The 25,560-nt window shown below is 48.8% G+C and overlaps 1 protein-coding gene across 6 annotated transcripts in view; it reads right to left on the bottom strand.

Moving 5' to 3' along the window:
- ATP13A2 (ATPase cation transporting 13A2) overlaps nt 1-25,560 on the bottom strand; it is an 82,654-nt gene that overhangs the window by 20,468 nt on the left and 36,626 nt on the right. For all 6 annotated transcript variants that reach the window (XR_012654758.1, XM_075060165.1, XM_032787571.2 and 3 more), the window contains exons 2-16: nt 25,252-25,325; nt 23,072-23,239; nt 22,332-22,390; nt 20,909-21,020; nt 20,712-20,791; nt 16,036-16,113; nt 14,345-14,414; nt 13,468-13,602; nt 12,003-12,069; nt 9,181-9,309; nt 7,921-8,088; nt 6,563-6,673; nt 6,413-6,459; nt 5,318-5,506; nt 5,015-5,221 (exon numbers count right to left, since the gene is read on the bottom strand). Coding sequence is in view for 5 of the 6 variants with exons in the window: in XM_075060165.1 (XP_074916266.1) it covers nt 5,015-5,221; nt 5,318-5,506; nt 6,413-6,459; nt 6,563-6,673; nt 7,921-8,088; nt 9,181-9,309; nt 12,003-12,069; nt 13,468-13,602; nt 14,345-14,414; nt 16,036-16,113; nt 20,712-20,791; nt 20,909-21,020; nt 22,332-22,390; nt 23,072-23,239; nt 25,252-25,254 (1,623 nt within the window). In the remaining variant the exon portion in view is untranslated. The remainder of the gene's footprint in view (nt 1-5,014; nt 5,222-5,317; nt 5,507-6,412; nt 6,460-6,562; nt 6,674-7,920; nt 8,089-9,180; nt 9,310-12,002; nt 12,070-13,467; nt 13,603-14,344; nt 14,415-16,035; nt 16,114-20,711; nt 20,792-20,908; nt 21,021-22,331; nt 22,391-23,071; nt 23,240-25,251; nt 25,326-25,560) is intronic.

The raw sequence follows: 25,560 nt of genomic DNA, 5'->3' as shown, positions 1-25,560 counted from the left end.
CAAAGCTCATAAAGGCCACAGTGACTAACATATGTACATATATTTCTGCCCCACCAAGTAATTCAATTGCAAACAAAGATTTCTTTTTTTTTTATTATTAATCAAAACTTTTTTGTTCAAGGAAAAAAAAGAAAACTGAAGGGGAGAACCTCAATACTGATGCAAAAATATTATTAAAACCGTCACTTTTTAAAGGTTTTATAAACTTGTTTGTGCCTTTATTAGTATTGAAATACAGTTATAGCTATGTTATAGCTATTTTTTTAAAATATAACAATATACATTATGTCTGGTTATACTGCAAAACATGATAGCTAATCAAATAAATTGCAACAGGTTTCTATCTGTGTGTCGCAAGCAACAGCAAATGTCAAAAGTTTATTACCCTCAACGTGTTTGAATAAATCTGCATTTAAACTTCATTTTGCTTTCGTTTTTACACTATTTGCTTTTGTGCTATCATAACAAAAGTGTTGGCTATTAACGTTTGTGCTTTCAAATATTTACCTAAAGTTGAATTGCTACGACAACCAAATTAACTCCCAAAAGCTTGGGTAAAATGTCTATCGCTATCTCTCTTCTTAAAACAGAGTGCTTGGGGCAGGAGAAAGAGCAATCCTTCTTCTCACAGAAGATTGTGAGCATGGGACTTAGCTGTCAAGTACTATATTTATTATGGAAAACTAGCAATGCCCATGTTAAGGAAGTACAAATAAATTATATATAACAAAGAAATAAAAAAAATAAAGACTAAAAAATCAGCTTCTGTCATATGCTGAACCAAAGCATAACTTGGTCCCTATTACATGGGAAATAAACTGAGCTCATCTGTGTATAAATTTGGGTTACTGGAAACAAAAGAAATGTGGAGAAATTTATCACGTCAGCCAACTTAAGCTGTTGAAAGGTGCATCCCACAAACCAGAGATAGAAATATATCAGTGACCAGCGAAGAAACCCCCAGGCGTCAGAAGAAATAGAAAAGATAAAAAGTGCTTTATAAAAATTACAGATTGGCCAACTACACTTCAACCTACCGTCTATGTATCATTGTGTAAGCAATCGACTACAGAACCATTAGAGAGACCACTAGTCTGGGCAGGGGTAAGTGTTATTTAAACTGTATATTATTAAGCACAGTGAGTTTATGCATAGATCTATGGTTTTGATTCTCTCTCATTAGAATATAGCTACATTTGTTTTTTGTTTAAAAGCAAATGTATCACTGTTGTGTAAGTCTGTTAATTAGTATAACAGCATCTTATCAAGATCATGCACAAGACTCAATAGCTGAGCAAAAGACTGTTCTATAGTCTGATCTCTTTCAAACAGACGAATCCAAAAATTAGACAGAATTATGGATTGTATTTCAGGATTATTTGGATCTAAAATGTCTATTTGGAATAGGGCTGCTGTAGAAAATAAAAGAGTCACTATTTTGAACATCAGGCAGCTGAAACGGTCTCTAAACTGATCATTTGTGACACTGAGGACCTAGCTACTAAAAAAAGGGTATGTGGTGTATAATATGCATAACTTGCAAAACTGTTTAACCAGACAAGAAAAAAATGTATGAATTAGGTCACAAAACATAATAAGATAATAAGAAAAATTGTGTAGGTTTAAAAAAAAAAAAAGAGCTGCTTATGGGAGTTATGCATTAATTACCTTAACATTCCAAAGGAAAAACTGCCTAATCTGCCTAAATTCACAGTCCATTTTGATCAATTTCATGGCCAAAGGATTTTTAAAAAAAAATCATAAATTTGATGATTTCAGCTATTTAAATCTGAAATGTCACAGTGTTGTAACTGTAGGAGTCCTAACTCAAAAAGGAGTGTGAGTGTGAGTGTGAGTGTCACAAGGTTATTGTAGGAGGGGTTGCAGTATCGCTACCCTTACTTCTGCACTGCTGCAGGCAGCAGTGCTGCCTTCAGAGCTGGTCAGCCGGAGAGCACCAGCTGCTGGCAGGGAGCCCAGCTTTGAAGGCAGAGCCGCAGCCAGCAGCAGCGCAGAAGTCAGGACGGCATGGTATGGTATTGCCACCCTCACCTCTGCGCTGCTGCCTGTAGAGCCGGGTCCTCAGTCAGCAGCTGCCACTCTCCGACCGCCTGGCTCTGAAGGTGGCAGCGCAGAAGGGTGGCACGGTACAGTATTGCCACCCTTACTTCTGTGCTGCTGATGCTGGCAGGGTGCTGCCTTTAGAGCCGTGCAGCTGGCCAACAGCCGTCGCTCTCTGCCACTCAGCTCTGAAGTCAGCACAAAAGTAAGGGTGGCAATACTGCGACCCCCCCTAAAATAACCTTGCAACCTCCCTGCAACTTCCTTTTGAGTTAGGGCCCCTAGTTTAAGAAAGCCTGGTCTCCCCCTGTGAAATTGATATAGTATAGGGTAAAAGCACACAAAAAGACAGATTTCGCGGTCTATGATGCATTTTTCATGGCCGTGAATTGGGTAGGGCCCTACTTATTAATGATAAGCAATTAGCGAGGTGGTATTGCTCTCTGTGTAGAACAAAAACTATTGTAAACTGGCAATGCGCTACATTGTGCAAACAAATTCCCTTTAGCACAATTTGTACTTTGGGGTCAGTGACATCGTATCCTAATGCATCCTAAAACCATATTGCTTGGTGTCTGGTTCTATGTAGATTTCTTTTATGATATTGTTACAAATACTAGATACTGACACTGAAACGTTTGATAAGTTGGCTACTGTGCATTCAGTAGGTTACCCAAAAAGGGGCACCTATAAAGTACCTCAGCTACTTGTTTCAGTGCAAATGTGGAGGGGTGGGGGAGAAATCATTGTTTTTCTGTTAAGGGATATCAATACACGTGTAATTTTTTTTTTTTTTGAGATTGCATCTTCCGTGTGTGTCCATGCAGGCCTAGATCAGTATCATGAGAAAGCAAAGCTAGCAAGCTTCACATGGCATGAGATAGCAGCGGCTAAGAGGCAATCACCGGCAATGCGGGTAACCTATAATATGAATAGGCAGCACTGGAAAGTGACTAATTATAAGAAACGCATGGGTATGGGAGACCTCACTTGTGATGTCACTACTCCACACTTCTGTTTTAGGTCGGTACAGTGCCATGCAATACTAATGCCTAGCCCAGTTTTTCAGAATAAATACACAATTCAAAGCAAGTCCCAGCACTAGGATGAAGTACAAAATATATACGTGCCTGTTTTTAGTGCATATATGGATCCCCTAACTTTACATTTTAAAACTTTATTCGAACAAAAAGATGCTCCGCTTGTTTCAGATGAGCGGTGGCATTCATAAAGCAGCCCAAACCTTGGATAACCTTATCCATGCTAATGATCTGGAGGGAATACTTTCCCGCACTTGGGAAGAAGTTGCATTGAAGGTTGTGTGTCTATTACAAAGTATATTTGTTTTAATTGTCCTAATATTGCTGCTTATGCAGTTTGCTAAAACAGTATAAATCTGCCATGAAAGCTCTTATCTTTGCCTCATATATTAATCTGGCTAAGGTGTAACCCTGATATAATTATTACGCTGCCAAGTGAGGGACTGTTAGCCAGCGCCTACGGGTTATACACGCATCACACGACTTGGTATTATTTGCAAGGTATTAACATGAGATACATATGTGTTGGATGATCATGTTAAGTTGCATTATGCTGACTCTTGCTCACGTATGCTAAGGCGTACATCGTGCCCTGGGACACGTATAGCTTAGCACTTGGTACAGGCATATACAGAAATGGTCAAGAGTTACACAGAAGAGTGTCATGTACCAAAATGTAATATCTGGAAGAAAGGAACAACGCGGCACAAGGAATCATGTAAGATGTAGGAACGACATTGGTGAGGCCTCATCTGGAATACTGTATCCAGGTTTGGGCCCCACGCTACAGAAAGGAGGATGTGGAAAAATTGGATAAGAGTCCAGGGAGGGCAATAAAAATGATTAGTGGGCTGGAGCACATGACTTATGAGGAGAGGCTGAGGGAACTGGGACTGTTTAGTCTGCAGAAGAGAAGAATGAGGGGGGATTTGATAGCTGTTTTCAACTACCTGAAAGGGGGTTCTGAAGAGGATGGAGCTCGGCTGTTCCCAGTGGTAGCCGATGGCAGAACAAGGAGCAATGGTCTCAAGTTGCAGTGGGGGAGGTTTAGGTGGGATATTAGGAAACACTATTTCACTAGGAGGGTGGTGAAGCACTGGAATGGGTTACCTAGGGAGGTGGTGGAATTTCCTTCCTTAGAGGTTTTCAAGGTCAGGCTTGACAAAGCCCTAGCTGGGATGATTTAGTTGGGAACTGGTCCTGCTTTGAGCAGGGAGGTTGGACTAGATACCTCCTGAGGTCCCTTCCAACCCTGATACTCCTTAAAGCACTCATAAAATATCTTCTAGCCCCACTAATTCAAAACAAGAGCTGGGAAGGCACAGGGAAGCACCACAGACAAAACTGGCACCAGCTGGTTAGTTAAACTTGAAGTGACTTGACTGGCGCTGTGTAACCTGTAAACAGCCATGCTACAGTGGCAAGTTTAAGGGGAAGCACATCTCCTGTGTCAGCTGAACTGAATACACCGTGAGAATTTGCTTCCTGGGAAGAAGCTCTCTTTTTTTTCCTGTACCGTACTGCTTTGTCTTTAGACAACAGGTCTGGCTGAGCTCAGTTTTTTGGTCTCTTGAACATTCCCCAGTAGAGTCAAGGAACGGCTATCCTTCTCGGTTCCTACCTCGACGGCAGCCTCTCTGCAGCACAAATGGGCTCCCCAAGATGGATCTTCTGGTCTCTTTTGGCTAGAGGGATGAAGGCTGCAATGCAGAGCCTGTGAAGTCGGGCAGGGTGGGGAGAGGGCCCTAGAGCTTGGAGGGATTCAAAAAGCCAGCCGCTATCTCACCCCTTCAGCAAACCACCCAAAGACGCAAGCCAACACACACTCCCCTGGAAGCTTCCAAACTTCCCCCTACACCCCCAAAATCAGCCCAAAGCCTTTTGGCTCACAGACTGACTCCTCCCCCTCTTACCCAGCCGGTGGATTCCATCATCCTGAGGTCCATGGGGTCTCCTATGGGCTGCTCCCTCAGCAGAGACACACCATGGCAGGTGGCCAGCGAGTACAGCAAGGGGCCATCGGCCAAGCAGCGGGGCTCATGGGTGATGGGCAGGAAGCAGTTATTCTCCACGGGGACGACACCCCAGACATCCAGGCCTTCCTCTGTGAGGGTCCCTGTCTGCAGCCAGGGGGAGAAGACAACTTGTTCAGCCCATCAGCTGGCAGGGCGTCAAGTCAGCTGCAGATGCCCCAGTACACGAGCCCAGGGACTCACCTTATCAAAGCAGACCAGGCGGATTTTCCCGCACAGGTTAATCCGGGGAGGGCTGATGCAGAAGATGCTGTGCTGCTTCAGCCTGTTTTGGGCGTAGATGGTGCCCACGGTCATTGCAGCAGGGAGAGCCGGGGGCACGATGACTGTGATGACATCCAGTGCACGGATGATTATTTGCTGGAGAGGAACCTGTCCACGTGCGACAGCCAGGAACGGGAGAGTGGGGGTGGGGGAGGAGAGAGAGAACACGCGAGCTTCAATTGGGTGTAGGCTCTCCGGGGGGTGTTCGGCAGGACACACTAACCCACGGTGCAGCACCCAGATCCGCGGGTCATCTGAGCAGCATTGGGAGCTGGACCATGGAGCACAAACACCCCCAACACCCTGCCCAGCTGTATTTAATAAATCTAAACTGGCTCTTCTCCGGCACCCTTCACCTGGGTTTGAGAGTACCTGGGATTTCCCAGATCTTTCCCTACCGGAGACACACACAAGCTCACCAGGCCCCTGACAACCGCAGACAGAGGAGAAAGGAAAAATAACTTAGAATGTGATCCGGGTTTTCAGAAGCCCCAGCTCCCTTTTTGGGGAGTATGATTTGCCCCGGCATTTTCAGAAGCAGGTGCAATGAGCTGATCCAATATCTGATGATTTGCACCCAGGCATTTCTGCAGGTCTCCCCCCTGCTCTCTCTAAATTTAACATCCTGTCTCTGCTTCCTTCCTCAGCAAAGACAAGCTGTGTCTGCCATTAGCCCTGCAAGACCCAGGAGAGTTGAACTGGGGGGTTTATTCTGTGTCAGCCAATGCAGATGCAGGATGTTTGTTACTAGTAGGGATGTGAGAGCCAGAAGAACCCAGAGCTGATCTCGGATGGAGGCTGCAGTGCTGGCCATTAGAGAAAACTGGAGGCAGAGCAATGCCTCGGCTTGCTCCCAGTCCAACGTCTTTAACAGAACCAAACTTGTCTGGATCTTTCCTGATCTAAGCCCTGGATCCAAATCAAAGGAGGGGCGCAGAAGGGAGAGGGCTGGGAGGGGAGAGAGAGAGAGAGAGAGAGAGAGATTGATTGATTTTCCCACCACTGTCAGCTCACCTGGTTTTTAATCAAAATCGCGATGCTGTACGCGGTGCCGATAAGAGCTGCAAGAGAGAGAAGGGACGGCTATAAAGAGGATTCGTCAGTTCATGAGACACTCAGCACCAGACGACTGCTGCTTGCAATGCCGCCCGCTTTCAGACATACCCAGAACTGCAAGGAAGAGGACAAACTTCACCGCATCCCTGTAGAACCTGAAGCTCACGGGCTTGGGGTAGAGGATGGAGCTGATCAGGTCCCCTTTGGCCGTACAGAACCCTGGGGGAGGGGACGAAAGGAAAAGAGATGCTTACGGGACTCGGAAACTCGCACTGTGAATTGTGGCCATTAAAAGCCATAGATTTTGGGAGGAACTGGAGAAGCCGTCCTGCGACTCCCTTTAACGTAACCGCTCATCTCAGAGCAGAGAGGCGCTTCCAACACAGCTGGAACACGGAATTCCAAAGCAGGGTTTGTGTCCACACCCAACAGGATCAGCTCAGAGCTCCTGATTGTGGAGATGTAGCATCTCTCAACTCTTGCTCGTGAGCCTGGCTGCAACAACACTGACAGGCCCTAATCGCAGTGCAAATGGGATCCCCTAAGTGCCTGTGCCCATGGAGTGCGTGCCTGCCCATCCGTCCATGCAGGTTAGTTGGTATTCCACCTGCCCTGAAAGAAAGGAGGGAAGATTTTCCCTCTCCTTTCTGTTGCACTCATCCTGCGGGCCAGGGAATCTGAGTCTCCAAGGCTGCAGGTGCGGGTCAGTGACACGCGTCGTGAAAAATGCTGCTGGGTGGGTGCTCTGAGCCATGAGAGAGCAGGGTCAGTGACTATGCTATACTCCACACAGCTCTCCCCGCAGAGCAGCAGGGCCCCAAGGAGGGCCCGGCAGAGAACGCTAGGGGGTAACAGGCTAACTACAGAGAATGAGGAGTAGCCAGCAGCCTAGGAATGTTACAGGTCTCAGCAGGAGAACAGCTCTGCCATGGTGCCAGGCTAGCCAAGGAGACAATACACTTTAATTTGGCTTCTAAGAACAGTCTGTTCAATGGACCAGAGCTAAACCAACAGTGAAGTTGCTAGTACAGGTGTATCTGGATGGAAGAATTCTTATCTGGCCAGGATCAAACACAACAAGCTCCCTGTGGCACACGGCACATGCAGGTACAAATGATACTTGAATATAAGAACGGCCATACCACATCAGACCAATGGTCCATCTACTCCTGTATCCTGTTTTCTGACAGTGGTCAATGCCAGGTGCCCCAGAGGGAATGAACAGAACAGGGAATCATCAAGTGATCCATGCTGTGTCAGCCACTCCTAACTTCTGGCAAACAGAGGCTAGGGATACCATCCCTGCCCATCTTGGCTAACAGCCATTGATGGACCTATCCTCCAGGAACTTATCTAGTTCTTTTTTGAACCCTGTTATAGTCTTGGCCTATAGTCCCTGGGTATGGCTACAGTCCAGATGGGAACTCAGGACCGGGGGTTCTGGGTTTGCTTCCAGATACAGCTACCTGTGCGTGTCACCACAGCCAGGACCTCATTGCCCACATAGGATTTGGCTTGGAGGACCTGAGTCCCGCAGAACAGCGTGTGTCGTTTATGCTCCTCAGGGGAATAGATCATGTTGGCAGCTTGAGGGCCGCTGGGTAAAGGTGTCTTCATCACTGGGATGCTCTCCCCTACAGCAGAAAATCAGCCAGTGAGTGAGGTTATGGACAGACAGATTCATACAAACATGCCTTCTTGTTCAGCCTGTGTCTGAGTTCTCTCCGTGCACGAGTGAGGCAGACGGGGAATCCCTCAGGATCTACCATCCATGCTCAGTTTCCCCAATGCACGCTTCAAAAGCCCCCTTGCTGGACGGATCCACCCTTCCAGCCACAGAGGGCTGTTTGTTCTGATCTGGGGCCCATTACTGGAGTATCTGAGCAGCTCACAATCTTTTACACGTAGATTTATCCTCCCAGTGCCCCTGTGCGGCAGGGCAGGGCAGGGCAGGGCTGTTCTCCCCATTGCACAGACCAGAAGCTGAGACACCGATGTTTAGGTGCCGAAAGGTGCAGACAGATGCCTAGTGGGATCTTCAAGATTACCTGGGTGTCGAACACCCATCGAAATCAAGCTCTGAAATCAATGGGACCTGGGCACCAAGGCCAACTAGGTGCCTACCCACATTTTAGTGTGCCTAAATACCTGTAAAATTCTGGCCTCTAAGTGACTTGCTCAAGGCCACACAGGAAGTCAGCAGCAGAGCAAGGAATTGAACACAGATCTCCCCACTCCCAGGCCTGTGCCCTGACCACGGGACCAGGTCTCCTTGTGGAGCCAGTCCCTGCAGTTCCAATGGATCACCAGAAGGGGTCACTACAACGCTTGTCTCTTTCATCCCAAAAGAGGCTTTGGGTACATCTACGCCGCAATCAGAGGTGCGAGTGCAGCACGTCTAGACTTCCCTGAACTAGCTTTGATCTAGCTGGCTCCATGAAGCCATGGCAGCACAGGCTGGACAAGCCCACCCAGGCCCTGGGTATACACTCTGGTGGCTAGCCTGCGCTGCTGCGGCTTCACTGCAATTATCTGAGCCGCGAAGCTCACAGCCCGTCCTGCTGGCGCCAGGGAATACAGGCTCAGGCAGGCAGCTGAGCTCCGATTCCTCTCCCCCGCCGGCAGTGTGTGCATGGCTAATGGCTGGAGGGGGACAGTCAGGCCTGGGTAAGCGGAGATCTTTGCCTTCCACAACGTACATCTCTTGCGCTCCTGCCCCTGCTCACCTGTCAGCATGCTCTCGTTGACCATGCACTCGCCGGTCAGCAGCGCAGCGTCGCAGGGGACGACGAACCCGTCGGAGGGGAGACTGATGCAGTCACCTGGCACCAGGTCCAGAGAGCTCACCACCTCCTCTGCAAAGGCAGGCAAGCCATAGCGCACTCAGACTCCTCCTGCTGTAACAAGCAGGCACGTGGTGCTTGGTACCGGCAGATCTCGCAGCGGCTTCCAAAGGAATTAAACAGCCCTGCCCCCATTTAACAGAGGGGGGACCCTGAAGCCCAGGGAAGGAGCTCCCCCAAGATCACGCAGCAGGAACAGAACCCAGGGCCTTGGACTGGGAGCCAGGAAATGCAACATAGGCCATGGATCATGAGCAAATATCACTGCAGCAACACACACTTTGGGTGTATGTGGGTGGGTGTGTCTTGTACCTTCCTCCTCTGCTCACTGAGACACAACATGGCAATATTACTGTGGGTGTACACCGTGGGGATAAGCCCTTCTAGATTCAGTCCTCCAACTTTTCCTTGCTGTACTTTAAAGCAGTGACTCTCAACCTTTCCAGACAACTGTACCCCTGGCAGGACTCCAATATGTCTTGTGTACCCCCATGTTTCATCTCACTTAAGTCATTGTCTGTATGAAATTTTAGTTTGCACTGACTTCGCTTGTTGCCTGTTGTAAAACTAGGCAAGTCTCGAGATGAGTTCACGTACCCCCTGGAAGACCTCTGGGTACCCCCCGGTTGAGAACCACTACTTTAAAGCAATGGATCAGCCTCCATTTAATCGTTAACGTATTAAAGTCCAAATCCCCACTAAAGAACGTACGCGGATCGCTCTGCCTAGGATCAAGGCTGAAATTGGAGCTAACTGGTTTGTAATTACCACTTTAAAGGCTTAAAAGGATGTGCTGTGGTGCATTTAATATCTGTGCTCCGAGAGGCTGCTCAATTATTTTTATATAACGTTAGCATCGCATTGATAGGCGCACACAGCAGGAGATGCCATCCCGCGTTGGGTAGATAGAGAAACTAAATCCCCGCCAGTGTACGAGAGAACCTTTCAAAGTTTAGATACAAAAAGACAAGTCAGCAAGGGCTGGCGGGAATCAGTTCTTTGAGTCTCATGTAATTTTTAACCTTACTTTTATCTTGTGATCACAGGGTGCTAGACCCCAGGTAAACAGCTGCTTACAAAAGGGAAAGAAAAAAAAAAAGCCAGCCTTTTATCTGCTGAGAAAATTTAATTTTAACTAATAAAGTGGCTTTCTGGAGCTCAGCAGAGAGACAGTCGTCAGAAATTCTGCTTAATGGAGCATAGTTAAGCTGCTCAACTGGGCTGATTTACAAGAGAACACACATGCGACATTTCTTAAACAGTAGGTACATTTTTTCATGTTAAGAAAGGGACAGCAAGGACCTGCCTGGTTCCAAGTTTTGATGCTGTATTAGAGGTTTTACAAAGCATAATGCAGTCTGGCTTAGTGGCTAGAGTGCTGTCCTGCGACTCAGGAGACCTGGCTTCTATTCCTGGCTTTGTCTCTAGCTTACTGGGTGACCTTGGGCAACTGACTGCACTGCCTCATCCTCAGTTTCCCCATCTGTAAAATGGGAATAATAATCCTGGCCTCCTTTGTAAAGCACTTTGAGATCTATTGATGGAAAAGCGCTAGATATTAAATAATAATAACAACCATCCCTAGCGCCTCACAACAGCACCTAGCTTGCTAGAATGAAAAGCATTTCAAAAATTGGATTTTCTTTTCACTAGTTATACGGTGTTAATTTCTGCCGTTCGCTTCCTTTTGGGCAATGAAGATAAACTTATATGTTCTCCTTCTCCTTGCCAAAGGCGTTTCCATGCACACTGCAAACATACACGCTCTGATCCCACAGACCAGTGCATGGGATTTCCTCGCATGAGTGGAGCTGCTCAGGTGGGTAGAGCCTTTTTAAATGTTCACAGCTCGGTGCTGTTGGAAGGAAAAGTTAAAATGCCAAATGCTGTTTTCATTGGAATGCTGAAACTCTGTAATCAAAGTCCTTTACAAAGTATCACTATCCCCATTTTACAGGTGGGGAAACTGAGGCACAAACCCAGCAGGTGAGTGGCAGAGCTGGGAATAGAACCCAGGTCTCCTGAGTCCCAGTCCTGTGCTCTAGCCATCAGACCACACAGCCTCCACCATCACAGGGGAGCAAATGGTGTGTTCTATCTGACTTAAATCTAACAGCGTCTTTACACATGGCACTTTTTCACAATGCCTTAACCTTCACCAAGCCAGGCAGTTTACACGTGAGATTTCACTACGTCAACAGCTCAGGGGGAGGGCAAGGCCCGATGGGGTGAAGTTAACAGCTGTGCAGCCAGCACAAGGCTGTTGCACCACTGGAATCCTATTTGAAAGGCTTCAGGGAGACTGGAGTGGCACACGGACCTTGTGCATGGATGAATTTCATCCTATGAGCAAGGATCTTAATATTCCAACCGTTCGCACTGACGCCACTGGAAGCGCTCCTAGGAGCAAGCACACATGTCCGGTAGCGTTTCCAGGACCAGGGCCTAAGAGCATAGTCAGCAGTCTTTTTGCTGATTGACAGCTGTAAAAATACCCTTGTGAAGCATCCAATCCAGGCTACCCTCAACCCCCGCCATCTCAACTGACCCGGCTACTCAGAGCGAGAAAGATGGCACCACAGGCATGGCATGATCTTCCCCCTCGTAGCTCTGCCAACAAAGGCCCATTACCTAAGCAGAAGCGCGTGGCAGCTGCCTGCCTTTCACGCAGCAATGGAGAATTACAGCCTACTGCTGCTGCTCACCTCCAGGGGCTCGGAGGACTCGCACGCTGATGGCCATCTTCACCATGTTCTGCAGTGTCACGCTTTGCTGCAAGGAATCAAACAGAGCTATCTGCTAGAAGGGCGGGGAGGGCTTGACACCAGCAATTTGCGGGGACTAGTCCAGAATGGAAATGGCACCACAGGATGGCATGGGAAACCCTTCCCCCTCCAGGATTCATAGATGTTAAGGGCAGGAGGGACAGTGTAGTCCTCCACCGGCCCGTGATGCCTGCACCAAGCCCATAACTTCTGCTTGCACGAGAGCGAATCTTTCAGTAAGCCCCCCAGTGCTGACTTCCAGACTTCGCTGCTGGAGAATCCACCAGATCTGACTCTTATTCTGTCCCATCTTACTCTCGTTTCTTATCTCTCCTCTTCCTTTTTCACCTCCCGCCAATCCCTTTTCTCTTTTACGCAAGAAAGACACAAGGGCATCCAGTACAGAGCAGAGATGCACTGCCCCCAGGAGGATACAAACCCCAGAAGCACCCCTGGATTGCTAGGCCTGGTTATTTCCAGGCAGTGCTGCAGGGACAAGAGCCAGGGGACGCAATAGACCGTTGCACACTTTAAATGCACTTGTGCTATGGCTGAAAATGTGAGAGCTCGATTTGGCTGCATGCTGATAATTAACGGCCCAGCTCACCCCTCACTGTCCTTCCTGGTTAGGAAAAGGCCATTGGAAAAACGCTCGCCCCCTGCACAAGGGATGCAAATAAACCACACTCTTGTGAACAGCACACATACTGCAGAGTGCCGGCCTGCAGGAAGAATGGGGAATACTTCTCTAGAGCTCTTAGTCCCATAGAAAATAAAATTGGCCCCAAGCCACTGTTCCCAGTGTTTTTTAGCCACGGTGGTCAGGGAAACAGCCCTATGCTCTGGGTGTTCCTGGCAGGGCCGGCTCTAGCCATTTCGCTGCCCCAAGCACGGTGGCACGCCGCAGGGGGCGCTCTGCCGCATGCCGGTCCCGCGGCTCCGGTGGACCTCCCACAGGTGTGCCTGCGGATGCTCCACTGGAGCCGCGGGACCGGCGGACCCTTTGCAGGGACACCTGCGGGAGATCCATCGGAGCCGTCTGCCACCCCTCGGCAACCGGCAGAGCGCCCCCCGCGGCACGCTGCCCCAAGCACCCGCTTGGCGCGCTGGGGCCTGGAGCCGGCCCTGGTTCCTGGCCCAATTGCCAGGAGCTGGGAGTGGACAACAGGGGATGGATCACTCGATTGCCCGTCCTGTTCATTCCCTCTGAAGCACCTGGCACTGGTTGCTGTCAGAAACAGGAGACAGGGCTAGATGGACCATTGGTCCGACTCAGTCTGGCCAGTCTTCTGTTCCACAGGTACAGAGCTGGAGTCGCTCAGCCTCCTGGCGTCACCCTGCAATGTGGAGTGGACAGCAGAACGCAGCCCTTTGTCCCTCCCCTCCCAAAAGGCCAGACACCCACCTTTCTAGTCTCATAGAGAGATAGCCCTATGGATATTGCAGATATGACGAATATGCAGGCAGCATAGTAGTAGTAAGTGTCACAGAGCCACAAAATGATGCTGAAAACCTGGAAGATGTAGAAGGGATTCAACACCTGGAAAGAGAGAGAAAGCAGGGGGCCTTTAGGGCACGGCGGCTGATGCCATCAGTATACAAAGAACATCTCAGACTCAGTACATGGCAGCTTGTTGAAAGACAGGGAGATTGAGGTGTTACGGGCAGTGCTGGGAAATTGCTGGACAGAGCATGTCACAGCCCTTGGTCTTCGCCTGCTGGTGGGGAGCACAGAGCTCAAGCAATCTCTCAACCTACCGACGGGCGTGGGCCAGTCTGAGCTAGGAGATGCTACAGCCCTTGTCCATGGCAGATACTGCAGCCTGCCGGCCATTAATCGTAACCTGCCGTGGCCTGGCTCCCCTGCCTCTCACGTCTCACAACGCCCATCAAGTCTGGCCAAACGACATCTGCTAAAATGGTCTTCGTCCTGCTGTTGGCGAGTCAGTATCTCCACCCCTCCGGAGCTCAGAAAGGGACTTCTCCAGTCTTCCAGGAAAACAGAAGCAACGAGTCCAAGGTCAACCCAAAGATCGGTGGCAGAGGTGGAAATAAAACCCAGGACTTGCAACATCTAGTCCGGAGCCCTAGCCACTAGGCCCCTGTGCCCTAGCACATGTTTAGCAGGGTTTTCCCTTAACAAGGGGCTTCACAGAGGGCTCCATCTGGTCCCTCCAGACCTGGCTGACATGGAGCCTATTTCTGCCAGGTCTGAATAGGGAAAAGCTGCTCTCTCCCTTCTGCAGAAGGCAACAGCCACGTTACGTCTTGTAGCTTTGTACCTCGTCCACCAACAGCCTGAAGTAGGATTTGACCGGCACATCAATCAGGTTTGGCCCATAGACCTTTCTCCTGTGCAGGAAACACAGAACAGAAGTCAGAGGTTTTAGGTGAAGACTTGGAATTTCAAACTTTCCTGTTAAACGAGCTACACGTTGCCCAGATCTCACCCCTGGCTCGCGGTATAAATTTCAAGCAGAGCATAGGGGAGTCAGTTTACCGCCATTAGGGAAGTTTCTCTGCCAGCCAGCTGTGCACACAGATGTCTTCAGCGACCTCCTGGTGTTTACTATAACCCCTGGCCCCCATGCCCTCCTACTGCTGGTTAAACTCATGGGTGCATCTAGTGGGTTATTAAATCATAAATTGTTTGGGTGTGAGAAGAGAATCTGACACTTTTGGGAACACCCGCGCAACGGGGCCCCGAGCCATCACAATACATCACACCAGGAGCTAAGTCAGGCAGCTGTTAAGATGGATGCCAATCGGTGGCTGGGCAAAGGGGCACACAGACTGGTCACTAGCCCTTTGACCTCTGGAGGGGGGTGTCACTCTCAGGGTAGGTTAGGATACAAGTGAAATTAACACTGTGGTCTCCATGGAATAGCTAGGGCATTCTTATTCACATCACCCAAGCTACTGCATCATTTTAAAAAAAAAACCAAAAAACTGATGTGAAAGTTGAATGACCATTTTAGAGGTCTCCCACCCCTCCCTCCAGACACACATCTGTATCGCTAGCCAGTCATCAAGGCATGTACTCTACAGTCATAAATAGCCACATCTCCGAATTTTTTTACAGCTGTCATTCTCCCCACCCAAGTTTTGTTGCTGGTCGTAACAGCAGGTAGCAGGGAGAGAGCTCTTTGGGGCAAGAAAAGTGGCTTTTCTATGGACAGCTGAAGTACCTGGGCACATTTTGGGGGACCATACAAGTAACAATAAAGCTGGATCAGGGCTGGATCCTGTGCTCACTTAAGTCAACGACAAAGCCCCCACGAAGCTGGGATAGCAGGAGCTGCGGCTCAGAATGTGCCGCCTCGGCAGAAAAACACTGCAGAGCCCACCTGCTAGTTCCGGCATGTGGCATCAGTCACCCAAAAGCCGATCTACGGTGCAGGCGGTCACACCAGGCAGTGATCTCTTTAGGTGACACAAGCGCATAGGGTCATGCCTGGTTTGCTCCTGGAGGGAAAGTCTCCGAAGCTAGCGCTGGGGATTCAGCAAGTGGTGAATAGAGGACAGAGCCCCGGCAGGGCATTAGGGGACATCATCCTGTTGCAGGTGAAATCTTTCAGAGAAGACCTGCGAGGGGCCATGAACATTTGTCCATGGGGCTTTGCACAAACCTGGGCCCTTGTGCAAGGGACAGAAAGGGAAATCTCAATATGGTCACACTACACTGACACCTGCGTGAGCTTTCCGGGCTGATCAGCCAGCTTCCAAATTCACGTGCTTGGCATTTCACTTTAGGAAGGCCGAAGCAAGCTAGAACGCACAAGGCACAGACTGTTGGCATGGAGGGATTAAAATCCTGCACTGATCTGAGACAGCTCTGCTCCCCGTCTCACAGGTTAACTACACGCCAAATTTTTGACGTTTGGTTGCCCAAACCAGCTTCGCCACTCCCTGAAACAGCGCGATCTGCAGCCAGACCCGTCCCCAATCATTAACAAAGCCATGGCGTACTTACCTGGTGCTGTGGTCTTGCTGGCTGAGGCCTGACCGGGAGAGATGGATGTCTGCACAGGTCCAGCCGTCATCTAAGACACTGAAAAATATATGCACCAAAAATCAGAGGGGTAGCCGTGTTAGTGTGCATCTGTAAAAAGCAACAGAGTGTCCTGTGGTACCTTTAAGACTGACGGATGTATTGGAGCATAAGCTTTCGTGGGTGAATACTCGTGTGTCTGACGAAGCGGGTATTCACCCACGAAAGCTTATGCTCCAATACATCCGTTAGTCTTAAAGGTGCCGCAGGACTCTCTGTTGCTTCATGCACCAAAAAGAAGACACCTGGATTTACACACGACCAGTAATAGCCAAATCCAGGTGAGGGTACGTGGATAGAAGCGAAGGCGACCAGCACTCAGGGGCATGTGGATATTATCTCAAACATCCTTCATTATGAGGGGTAGGGCTCATTTTAAAAGAAAGAGCCCACCATGTAAACCTGTCCCTTAGTTTTATTAATCATCCAAACAATACTAAGCTGGTGCCATCACATACCAATCAGCTGTGCAAAGATGGTTGTAACTGTTAGCTTCGTACAATGAGATCTACAGTAATACACGAATTGGAGAGAGTCCAGAGGAGAGCAACAAACCTGATCAAAAGGTTTAGGAAACCTCTCCTCTGAGGGAAGTCTTAAAACCTGGGCATGTTTAGCGTTGGGAAAAGAAGACTGAAGGGGGGAACGGCTGCTCACCATGTCCAGGCTGTTACAAAGGACATGGTGAGCAGCTGTTCTCCATGTGCATTGAAGGTAGGACAAGAAGCAATGGGCTTAATCTGCAGCAAGGGAGATTTAGGTTAGATGTTGGGAAAAACTTTTCAACTCAAAAGGATATTTAAGCTCTGGAAGAGGCTTTCCAGGGAGGCTGTAGAATCCCCATCACCGGAGGTTTTAAAGAACAGGTTAGACAAACACCTGTCAGGGATGGTCTAAGTGTACCTGGTCCTGGCTTGGGGGGGGGGGGGGGGCTGGACTAGACAGCCGCTCAGGGTCCTTTTCAGCCCTACATTTCTATGCTATAGACCTATGCAGCGCACGCACACGCACACCCACCCACGCACACACCCACCCACCCGGATTCTTACTGAGCTTCAACATTTGTCAGTACCTGCAGATCTCAACAGTACAATAACGGAAATAATACATTTTCAGATTAATTGATCTGACAGGGCTGAATTAAAGCTCTAACGTGAAAAGCTAACACAAGAGCATCGTTACGGTTACAAGGTCAAGCAGTAAGAAATCAGGAAGTTGTTCACCGGTTGGAGCAGAAAGCTCACAACCTGGCGTAAGGCAGCTCTGGCAACATTAATTCTTGCACTGGGCACTTGCTGCGTATTTTATAGCATGTATTTGGAGAGAGGAAAACATGAATTCAACCCAGGCAAAAGGAGTTTTAAAAAAGGCCACCCAAACCAGCACTACAGATGTACCGTGTAATCAAATGAAAAGGCCTTCTGAAGAATCATTACCCTGAAGAGGTTGTGAACCCCCAACTCAGTCTTCGTGTTGCAGTAACTCTAGCTTTTTGCATTTAATTTCCGAAGCGGTGGGTGTGGCTTTTTGTTTTTCAAACAGATATCGGAGGAGCGCTACCAGAATGTCTAAGCTGTTGAATCACGAGGTATATACTCAGATAAATGCACAAGAACGCATCTTTCTTAGTGCGTACCTACTGATTAAAAAGAATGGTCTACCGTGCATGCTCAAATTTTCAAATGCCTGCAACTGTGCTAAATCGCAGCCAATCCTCTGTCTCAGTCCCCAAACTAAGCAAGGACAATAACCCAAAAAGGACTATAGTCGTGCCACGTTCCAAATATTTTTGAAGTTCTGATCACTAAAGTTTGACTTTTGATCAAATTTCGAACTTTTTTCTGAAACATTCACCTTTGGGGCTGTTATTTTCCATGCTCAGATTCTGCTTGAAGATATATATATGTTTTGCACAAAGTAGATCAGACTCACTACTCCATTTTACAGATGGGAAAACTGAGGCACAAAGAGATGAATTGCCCCAGGTCACCCAGCAGGCCAGTGGTAGAGGAAGGAATAGAACCCAGGACTCCTTGGTCTCAGTCTAGTGATCTCTCCGCTGGGCTACGCTACCTTTCTCTGAACTATTTTCCATGCTTAACTACAGAAGGTACAATCAAGAACAATAAAACCTAACTACAATCACAACTGACACAGACTATTACGGTTAAGAAAATAAAACCAGCATTCACACAGAAATAGTACTGCTTGGCTGCTCACAGATTCTGTCTAGCAAAACTGAATGGTTTAATTTTTCCTCTGATCCTTTTAACCAGATCAAGAATTTTTTTTTTTTTAAAGCACCCCTTGGCTCAGGATTTTTATCTCATAGTCAGGAAGTACCACGAGAAACCTCAAATCACAACGGAGAAGGGGTGATCGGTGTGTTGTCACAACTGATCTGTGGGCACAACAGCCTCTATACAAGCCCTACCCACGTGAGTCTGGGAAAGAAGTATTCTGAAAATTCACACCACGAAAAGTTCCGATAGGGGATCAGTCAGAAAGCCTCCCGGAGAGGTGGAGCAACGTGCTTTTCTGTGCCCAGATCCAGAGCACTCACACCGTGGCCTCAGGAGTAACACCAGAGACTTATTTCATGGCCCGATGGCTTCAAAATGTCACGGTTTGGACTTCAGACCAACCAAAGTTCAGCTTAGACATTTTTAAGGCCAGAAGGAACTATTCAATCAGCTACTCTGACCTCCTGCATAGCCCAGGCCAGCCGAGCTGGTTGGCACCACTGTCCGCAGCAGAACTCCCCTTCCAGTTCAATATACAAAGTGGGAGTAAAAAGCTTCGAGTCAACAAGAATTATCCCTCCACATGTATTTCCTCTCCATACTCCAGCTGGGGGCCTCAATGTTGGAGGTGGCAACCTGAACGCTCTACAGATTTGCAGGCTGGTTCTGGGGGCTGGACCAGGACGGATCCCCGTACTCCAGATCAGGGGTTCCTGTTACATGACCATGCAGAATTGCAGAGCTGCACGCAAGAAGCCACTTCATTGGGCTGGCCTATGAAATCACTTTCTTTCTGCCTAGGCATGGCTCTGGTGGGCTTGGCTTATTCTCAGGCTTGGCTTCACCTGTGCAGTATCATAACCACTGTAGACCTTAATCCAGGATCAGGACCCCATGGGAACAGATAGGAGGGAAAATACCATCATTCCTTCTCCAGGGAAGTTACAATCTAGAGTCAAGGTGATTTCACGCAATCGCCATTAGACAAAACCAAAATCACACCTCTCCTCCGAACCCTCTGCCACTAAATGGATGGACCTAAGTAAGGACAGTGGCACCCACGAGACATTTGCTAAGCGTGAATCTACACTAGGCAAAGTGAACTGCTGTTATTAGAAGCCCCCAGCCTCCTTCGTCTTACAAACAGACACGTGGGGTGGGGTGCACTAGTCACTGCTAGTCTCTGGGACTCTTTCTGCAACGGACAATGATGAAAACTTGATCCTAATGATACTTGCTGCTAAACCATTTCCCATCTTGGTACAGGAGATCTGCTCTTAACGTCCACTGTCAACAACAGGTTATTTGCCCAGTGGCATCACCAAACCAGGTGAGGAGATGGAGAAGACGCTCAACATGGGATATGAACTCAAGTCTTTTTAGCCCCATCCAGGCTGTTCCTGGCCAATGGGAGCTGCAGCCAATAGGTCTCTGCGGCCTGCCGCTTCCTGCGGCTCCCATTGGCTGGGAACGGCGAACCGCGGCCACCGGGAGCTGTGGGAGGCCAAGCCTCCGGACGGTCAACATCAGCAAAATATCTTGTGGCCCACAGTCCAACTACCCTGATGGGCCTCAGGCGTCCGGCAGGGTGCCCACCACTGGCTTAGACGTTGTTCTGACTGGGGATGTTTGCCAGAATCAGGGCTTCAGCCTGTAAGCTCCTTGGGGGTGGGGGCAGGTAGGTCTTCACTGCAGAGCTAACTTGGGCTCTTACTGAGTTGTTACCCCCAACTTCTCTTCCATCCACACACAAAACCCTCTCACCCGAGTTTGGTGGCGCTTTCGTCCCAGGCTTCCTGGCCTGGGTGGGGGTGTGGATTAGAAATCAAGAGCCACTTTCCATGGGGGCAGGTCGCCTGCTCGTTTTGCAACAACAACGCCGGCTGCATCCCTCGAGCGCCGACAGTCCTCCAGTGCCTTCCCACCATTCCCCAGGTGCCCAGGAGGACAGACAAGTTCTCCCACAATTCATTGGGAAAGAACTGTAGAGTGGCTCAGCTCACTACAACAAAAAGCCCCAGGGACAGAGCGTGCCCCCAGAAGTCCAAGCGACAAACATGCATGAGCGTAACACCTGGGAGGACGGGCAGGGCTTTGTCATCTGGCTGCTCACACCGAAGCTAGGACAACCTAGGTGCTTAGACCCGGAGTGTTCACCTGAGTTAACTCTACAGTGAAGACAGATCTGGGGTGTCACTACAGCTCCAGCACAATGGGCCCTGGTCTCTGCTGGAGTCTCCCAATGCTACTATCATGCAACCAAAGTTACTGAGGGTCACAGACAAGGAGAGGGCAGAAGAACAGTCAGAGCACAGAAGAGAAAAGTTCTTCCAGCCGAGAGGATGGATGCCATACCTGACCTTGCAGAACGCCTGCCGTCTTTCAATCCAGACGTAGCGCGACCCTTCAAAGAGATAGTAGCGCACGACATTTTTCTAAACACAGAGAGAAACACGTGACGGGGCATCCCCAGCATGGCTCAGCCCCTCTAGGAGGAGGTTCTGATGGCCCCAAGGGCAGGATCCCACAGGAAGCAGAAGAGAGGACGTTACCTCCTCCTTCCTATGAAGCCAGACCGTGTCTCTGCTGTCGTCTTCGTCCAACACTCCAACGGCGACGCTGGTTCTCCCATCATCGGCTCTGGCCCCAGGATGATGCTCGAGGCTGCTCGGAAGAAGAGCGTGATGTCATGAAGCCCTGCTCCTGAATAAAGGCCTCTAAGTGCTATTCTGAGCACAGAGCTTCAGTGTGCAAGAGCTTTGGGAACCCGGGTGAACTCCAAGAGCTTTTCAAATTGCAAGCCCATCTTGCAGTGCCTCTTACGCCAATGACGCACGCAGGCAATCCATGGAATGGGGAGTTAATCTGGCTCTGACTCCACTAAGAAATTAACAGTTGAACAATTGTAATCTGAAATAAAACCAAGGTCTTTTCCAGTTATCCATGATCTATAGGGTTTCCCAGAGCAATCCCTGCACAGCTGAAAACTCGCGAGCTGTTATAAAGTGCTCTGGGGATGCAAACGCTATACAGGTGTAAAGTGTGGTTCTTCTCTGAAAAATGACTGTGTAGAAACGGCAGCTTCTCACGCAGCCAATCTGCACCCTGTGCATAGTCAGGATCCCATCTGCCTGCTTTAGTAACTAGAAACGTATTCTACTGCTTTTCTTTCCTGTTAGCTCTGCAGGATCCAACATTATGTCACCCAGGTAATCTAGCGATTAAAGTGGCACCATCAATTTAATCACACTTCTGTCTGAAAGGGTTTTGTTGTTTTTTAAACCTACCACTGCTATTTATTATACCCAAGATCACTGTAACTAAAAGATCAGAACGGGGGGGCGGGAGGAAGGGGGAGAGAGGGAACTATTTTACCAGTTTGTTTGCTTTGTGTATCACCCATTTCATTTGTTTATTTGGGTCTTTCACACAGCAACAAGGGAGAGAGAAGACAAAAAACCTTGAAAAGAAGAAAAATGTGAATGTAAAACAACACTTGTCAGATGGATTCAGGGGTTGCTCTAATATCTGAAACTATTTTTGTACAGGGCCTTGCACAATGGAGTTCTGGTCTGTGACTGAGTGCTTGCTATGACAATAAAATAAAACAATCTAATTTTTCCCGAGCTGATTGGCTTTCAAACAGACGCTGACTTTTGGACACCACAGATATTGGAGTAATAATCAGTCGTATATTCAGTGGATTTAATTGAGTTTCAGTGGGATGGTGAGTTTGTTCATATCCCAGATACAAATCAATGCTCTGGGTGCGTGAAATGGAATAAAAGTCACACGGCTTCAAGTGATTCAGTTTTGCACAGCTTCATTCACATCAATTTCACTGTGTTTCATTCCACAGCAGAACACATAGCAAGCCCCAGAGGGATAATTCACTCTCTTGGCAAAATCACAATGGGATCATTTGAGCACTGACCCAAACACTCAGGAAGGAGTGAATCCACAGGTCCCACTTACCTGCCCTCACCGAGCTGTTCAGTTTGCACCTGGCTAACAAAGCACTGCCCGAACTGATCCTGGAACACACAATTTCAAAACAAGTGCTTGAGGAAGGCTGGCCCTGGGTTTAGGGTGCTTGCTGGGGAAAAATAAGTGCAGGGCTCAAGTCGCTGTTCTGCCACATAATCCCTGTATGACCTTGGGCAAGTCACTTGGTCTCTCCGTGCCTCAGTTTCCCCCGTAACTTTTCATGCTTTGGGAGTTCCGCTTCTACGCTTTCTCTGGTAACTGGCTGATAACTTGTATCACAGTGATACCTGCAGCTGCCATGGAGATCAGGACCGTACCGCACTAGGCCCTGGATGAGAGCTTCTGCCCTGAAGAATTTATAAATTTAATTAGGCAAGGCAGAGGGTGGGAATAAAGGCGTATTATCACGCCAAATTACAGATGGTCATGCAGGAAGTCTGTGGCAGAGCCAGGAATTGAACATAGGTGTTACGGAGTGTCGGGGAGTCAGGGTCCTACACCCCTCTTCCTGAGATTCATCGTGACTCTCAGCCAGCCAGTAAAATGGAAGATTTATTGGACAATAGGAACGCAGTCTACAGCAGAGCTTGTAGGCACAACCAGGACCCCTCATTCAAGTCCTTCTGGAGGTTCAGGGAGCTTAGACCCCAGCTTGGGGTTCCCCGCACTGAAACTAAAAATTCCTCCAGCAGCTCTCTCCCCTCTGCTCCTCCTCCACGTTTACTCACTGTGATTATGATCCAGTCGGCTTGCCGCAGAGCACAGGGCCTGCACTTTGCTCGGACCTCCAGGCTTGGTTTCCAGTGAAAGACGATCAACAGGATTCCTGCCGTCAGCACGGAGAACACGTAGTAAAGGATTATCCGCCATGTTCTGCTTTGGTAACCACTAACCTCCTGGGAAGAGAGCACAGGCAGGAGAGTTCAGAGCTCAGTTCAGACCAAGCCACTGCTCTCAAAGGTAGCGTCTGACTCATTCCACTGGGTTCAAAGGGTCACCTAAAAGCAGCTGCTAATGGCTGACAAGTCCACACAACTGCCCCATTGGACATGGGTGACACTGATTCCCAGGTCTTGCTGCTTAGAGTTGATGGGGAAAAACTCACATCCATCATACTCTCAATTCAACCCGTTTACCTTGCAATGGGGGATTTGCACAGGTTCCAAGGCCAGAAGGACCATTCTGTTTCTCTACCCCAGTGGCTCTCAACACGGGGCCCAATCAGCACACAGCTGTGGCCCAGGGGACATCCTCAGGGCCATACAGGTAGTATCGGATGTGGCCCACAATGGTAAACAGGTTGAGAGCCCTGCTCTAGCCGGACCTCCAGTGCAACCCAGGCCAGAGAACTTCAACCAGCGATTCCTGCATCAGCCCCATAATCAGCTGATCAAAGAGCAGATCTTTTAGCAAGAATCCACTTTTCATTTAAAGATGTGAAGTGATGGAGAGCCACCATCAAATCTTCCTTCCTACCTTTTGCTCCGATTATACACCTATAGGAGAGAGGTCAATTGCTCTATCACAGGGTAGTGATGAGAGACACTAGGCCAGAGGACTTTAAAATAGAAATAGATGAATTATATGATTGTAAAAAGAACAGGAGTACTTGTGGCACCTTAGAGACTAACACATTGATTTGAGCATAAGCTTTTGTGGGCTACAGCCCACTTCATCGGATGCATAGACTGGAACACATAAGAAGAGTATATATAGACATACAGAGAAGATGCCATACCAGCTCTAAGAGGCTAATTAATTAAGATGACCTGTATATATATGATATGATATGATTGTATTCCCTCTTAGCATGTAGAAACCCCAGTCACGGACCAGAACCCCACCATGCCAGGCATTGCACAAACACACACTGCCCCTACTCCAAAGGACTGACAGTTTAAGTGTAAGAGACGATAGATACAGCACAACCAACAGGGGAGTAAAAGGAGAGAATGAGACGATCTTGCTCAGCATGACAGGCAGTGAGCTCTGCACACCAGCTGCTTAACTGATGTATTTTGTGCTGGCATCACGGCAAAGGAGAGTTTTACAGTGGGCTGGGAGGAAGAGAAAACTTTGCAGACGTTCATGGGGAGCTGCTTCCTAGCTGGAGGGGCAGCCTGGGACAAACCACACAGGTAATGGTCTGAAAATTCAACAAGTGGGTGATGGAGGCTGGGTGTGCCGCTCAGAGGTGTGCTCGCTCCATCATTAGTGGGATATTGTTTTACTTAAAAAAGTATCCAACCCCTCCTGATAAAAGACTTAAGTCACTCAACTTCCTGGCACTGATGGACTGAAAACAGGATTAACTGGAGCAAAGCTGCTTTGGCAGGAAACAAAGACATCCCAAGACCAAGGTTTGGAAACCACTGGCCAGATGCAGTATCCACTAAAGAGACGGGAAGCCTTGCCATTGATGTCACTGGGCATAAGATCAGGCCTTACATCCGCTCAGCCAACAGGCTGGTGAGGACCCTAGACACCAGTGGAGCGGCACTGTTCCATAGGGCACAACGGCAAGAGGCTGGATAAATCAGGTTGATCAGGTTGACGATGCAGCGCAGGCAGAGCAGCCCGAGAGAGAGGCAGCATCAGAACCGCACATCAGCCAATCAGGTGTCTCCTTTCACAACGCCTGTGTCACAACATCACACACAGTTCTTCACTGAACACCCTGCATGGCACAATGCAGTGGAAAATTTTAACTCCACCATGCCTGAAACCAGCTCCCCTGGTACAGCTGTACGCCTAGCCCTAGAAAGAGCCCTACAGAGAACCCACTGATGGCCATTCATTTGCAAAGACTCCCTCTCATTTTTTGGCCTTGCAAATAACCACTGACATATTTTCATGATCCGTTCTGCAAATGTCCTTGTATTGCCTCGCCCCAAATCCTCCTACGTACCATGCAGGATTTACCAGGGCCCTGCAGAAGTGTCCCGTAGACAGGTGGATGGTTTCCCACCAACTTGCTGCTATCTGCGAATGCAAACAGAGGAACACCATGTTACTTGATGGATTGGTCGTATTTCCCTGTTTTACCAGAAACAGAAAAAGCTCCAGTACACGGAGCTGCGCAGTGGATCCCAACAGCTGCATTTGTGATCCTGCTGCGGGCTGGGATCGAGGGGTTTGGAGGGCGGGAGGGGGCTCTGGGCTGGGGCTGAGAGGTTGGGATGCAGGCAGGGTGTGAGGGCTCTGACTGGGGGTGCAG

The sequence above is a fragment of the Chelonoidis abingdonii genome, chromosome 23 (assembly GCF_003597395.2).
Source record: "Chelonoidis abingdonii isolate Lonesome George chromosome 23, CheloAbing_2.0, whole genome shotgun sequence".
In the NCBI taxonomy this organism is placed as follows: Eukaryota; Metazoa; Chordata; order Testudines; family Testudinidae; genus Chelonoidis; species Chelonoidis abingdonii.
Note: the sequence above shows the minus strand (reverse complement) of the source record. Positions and strands in the feature narration are given on the sequence as shown.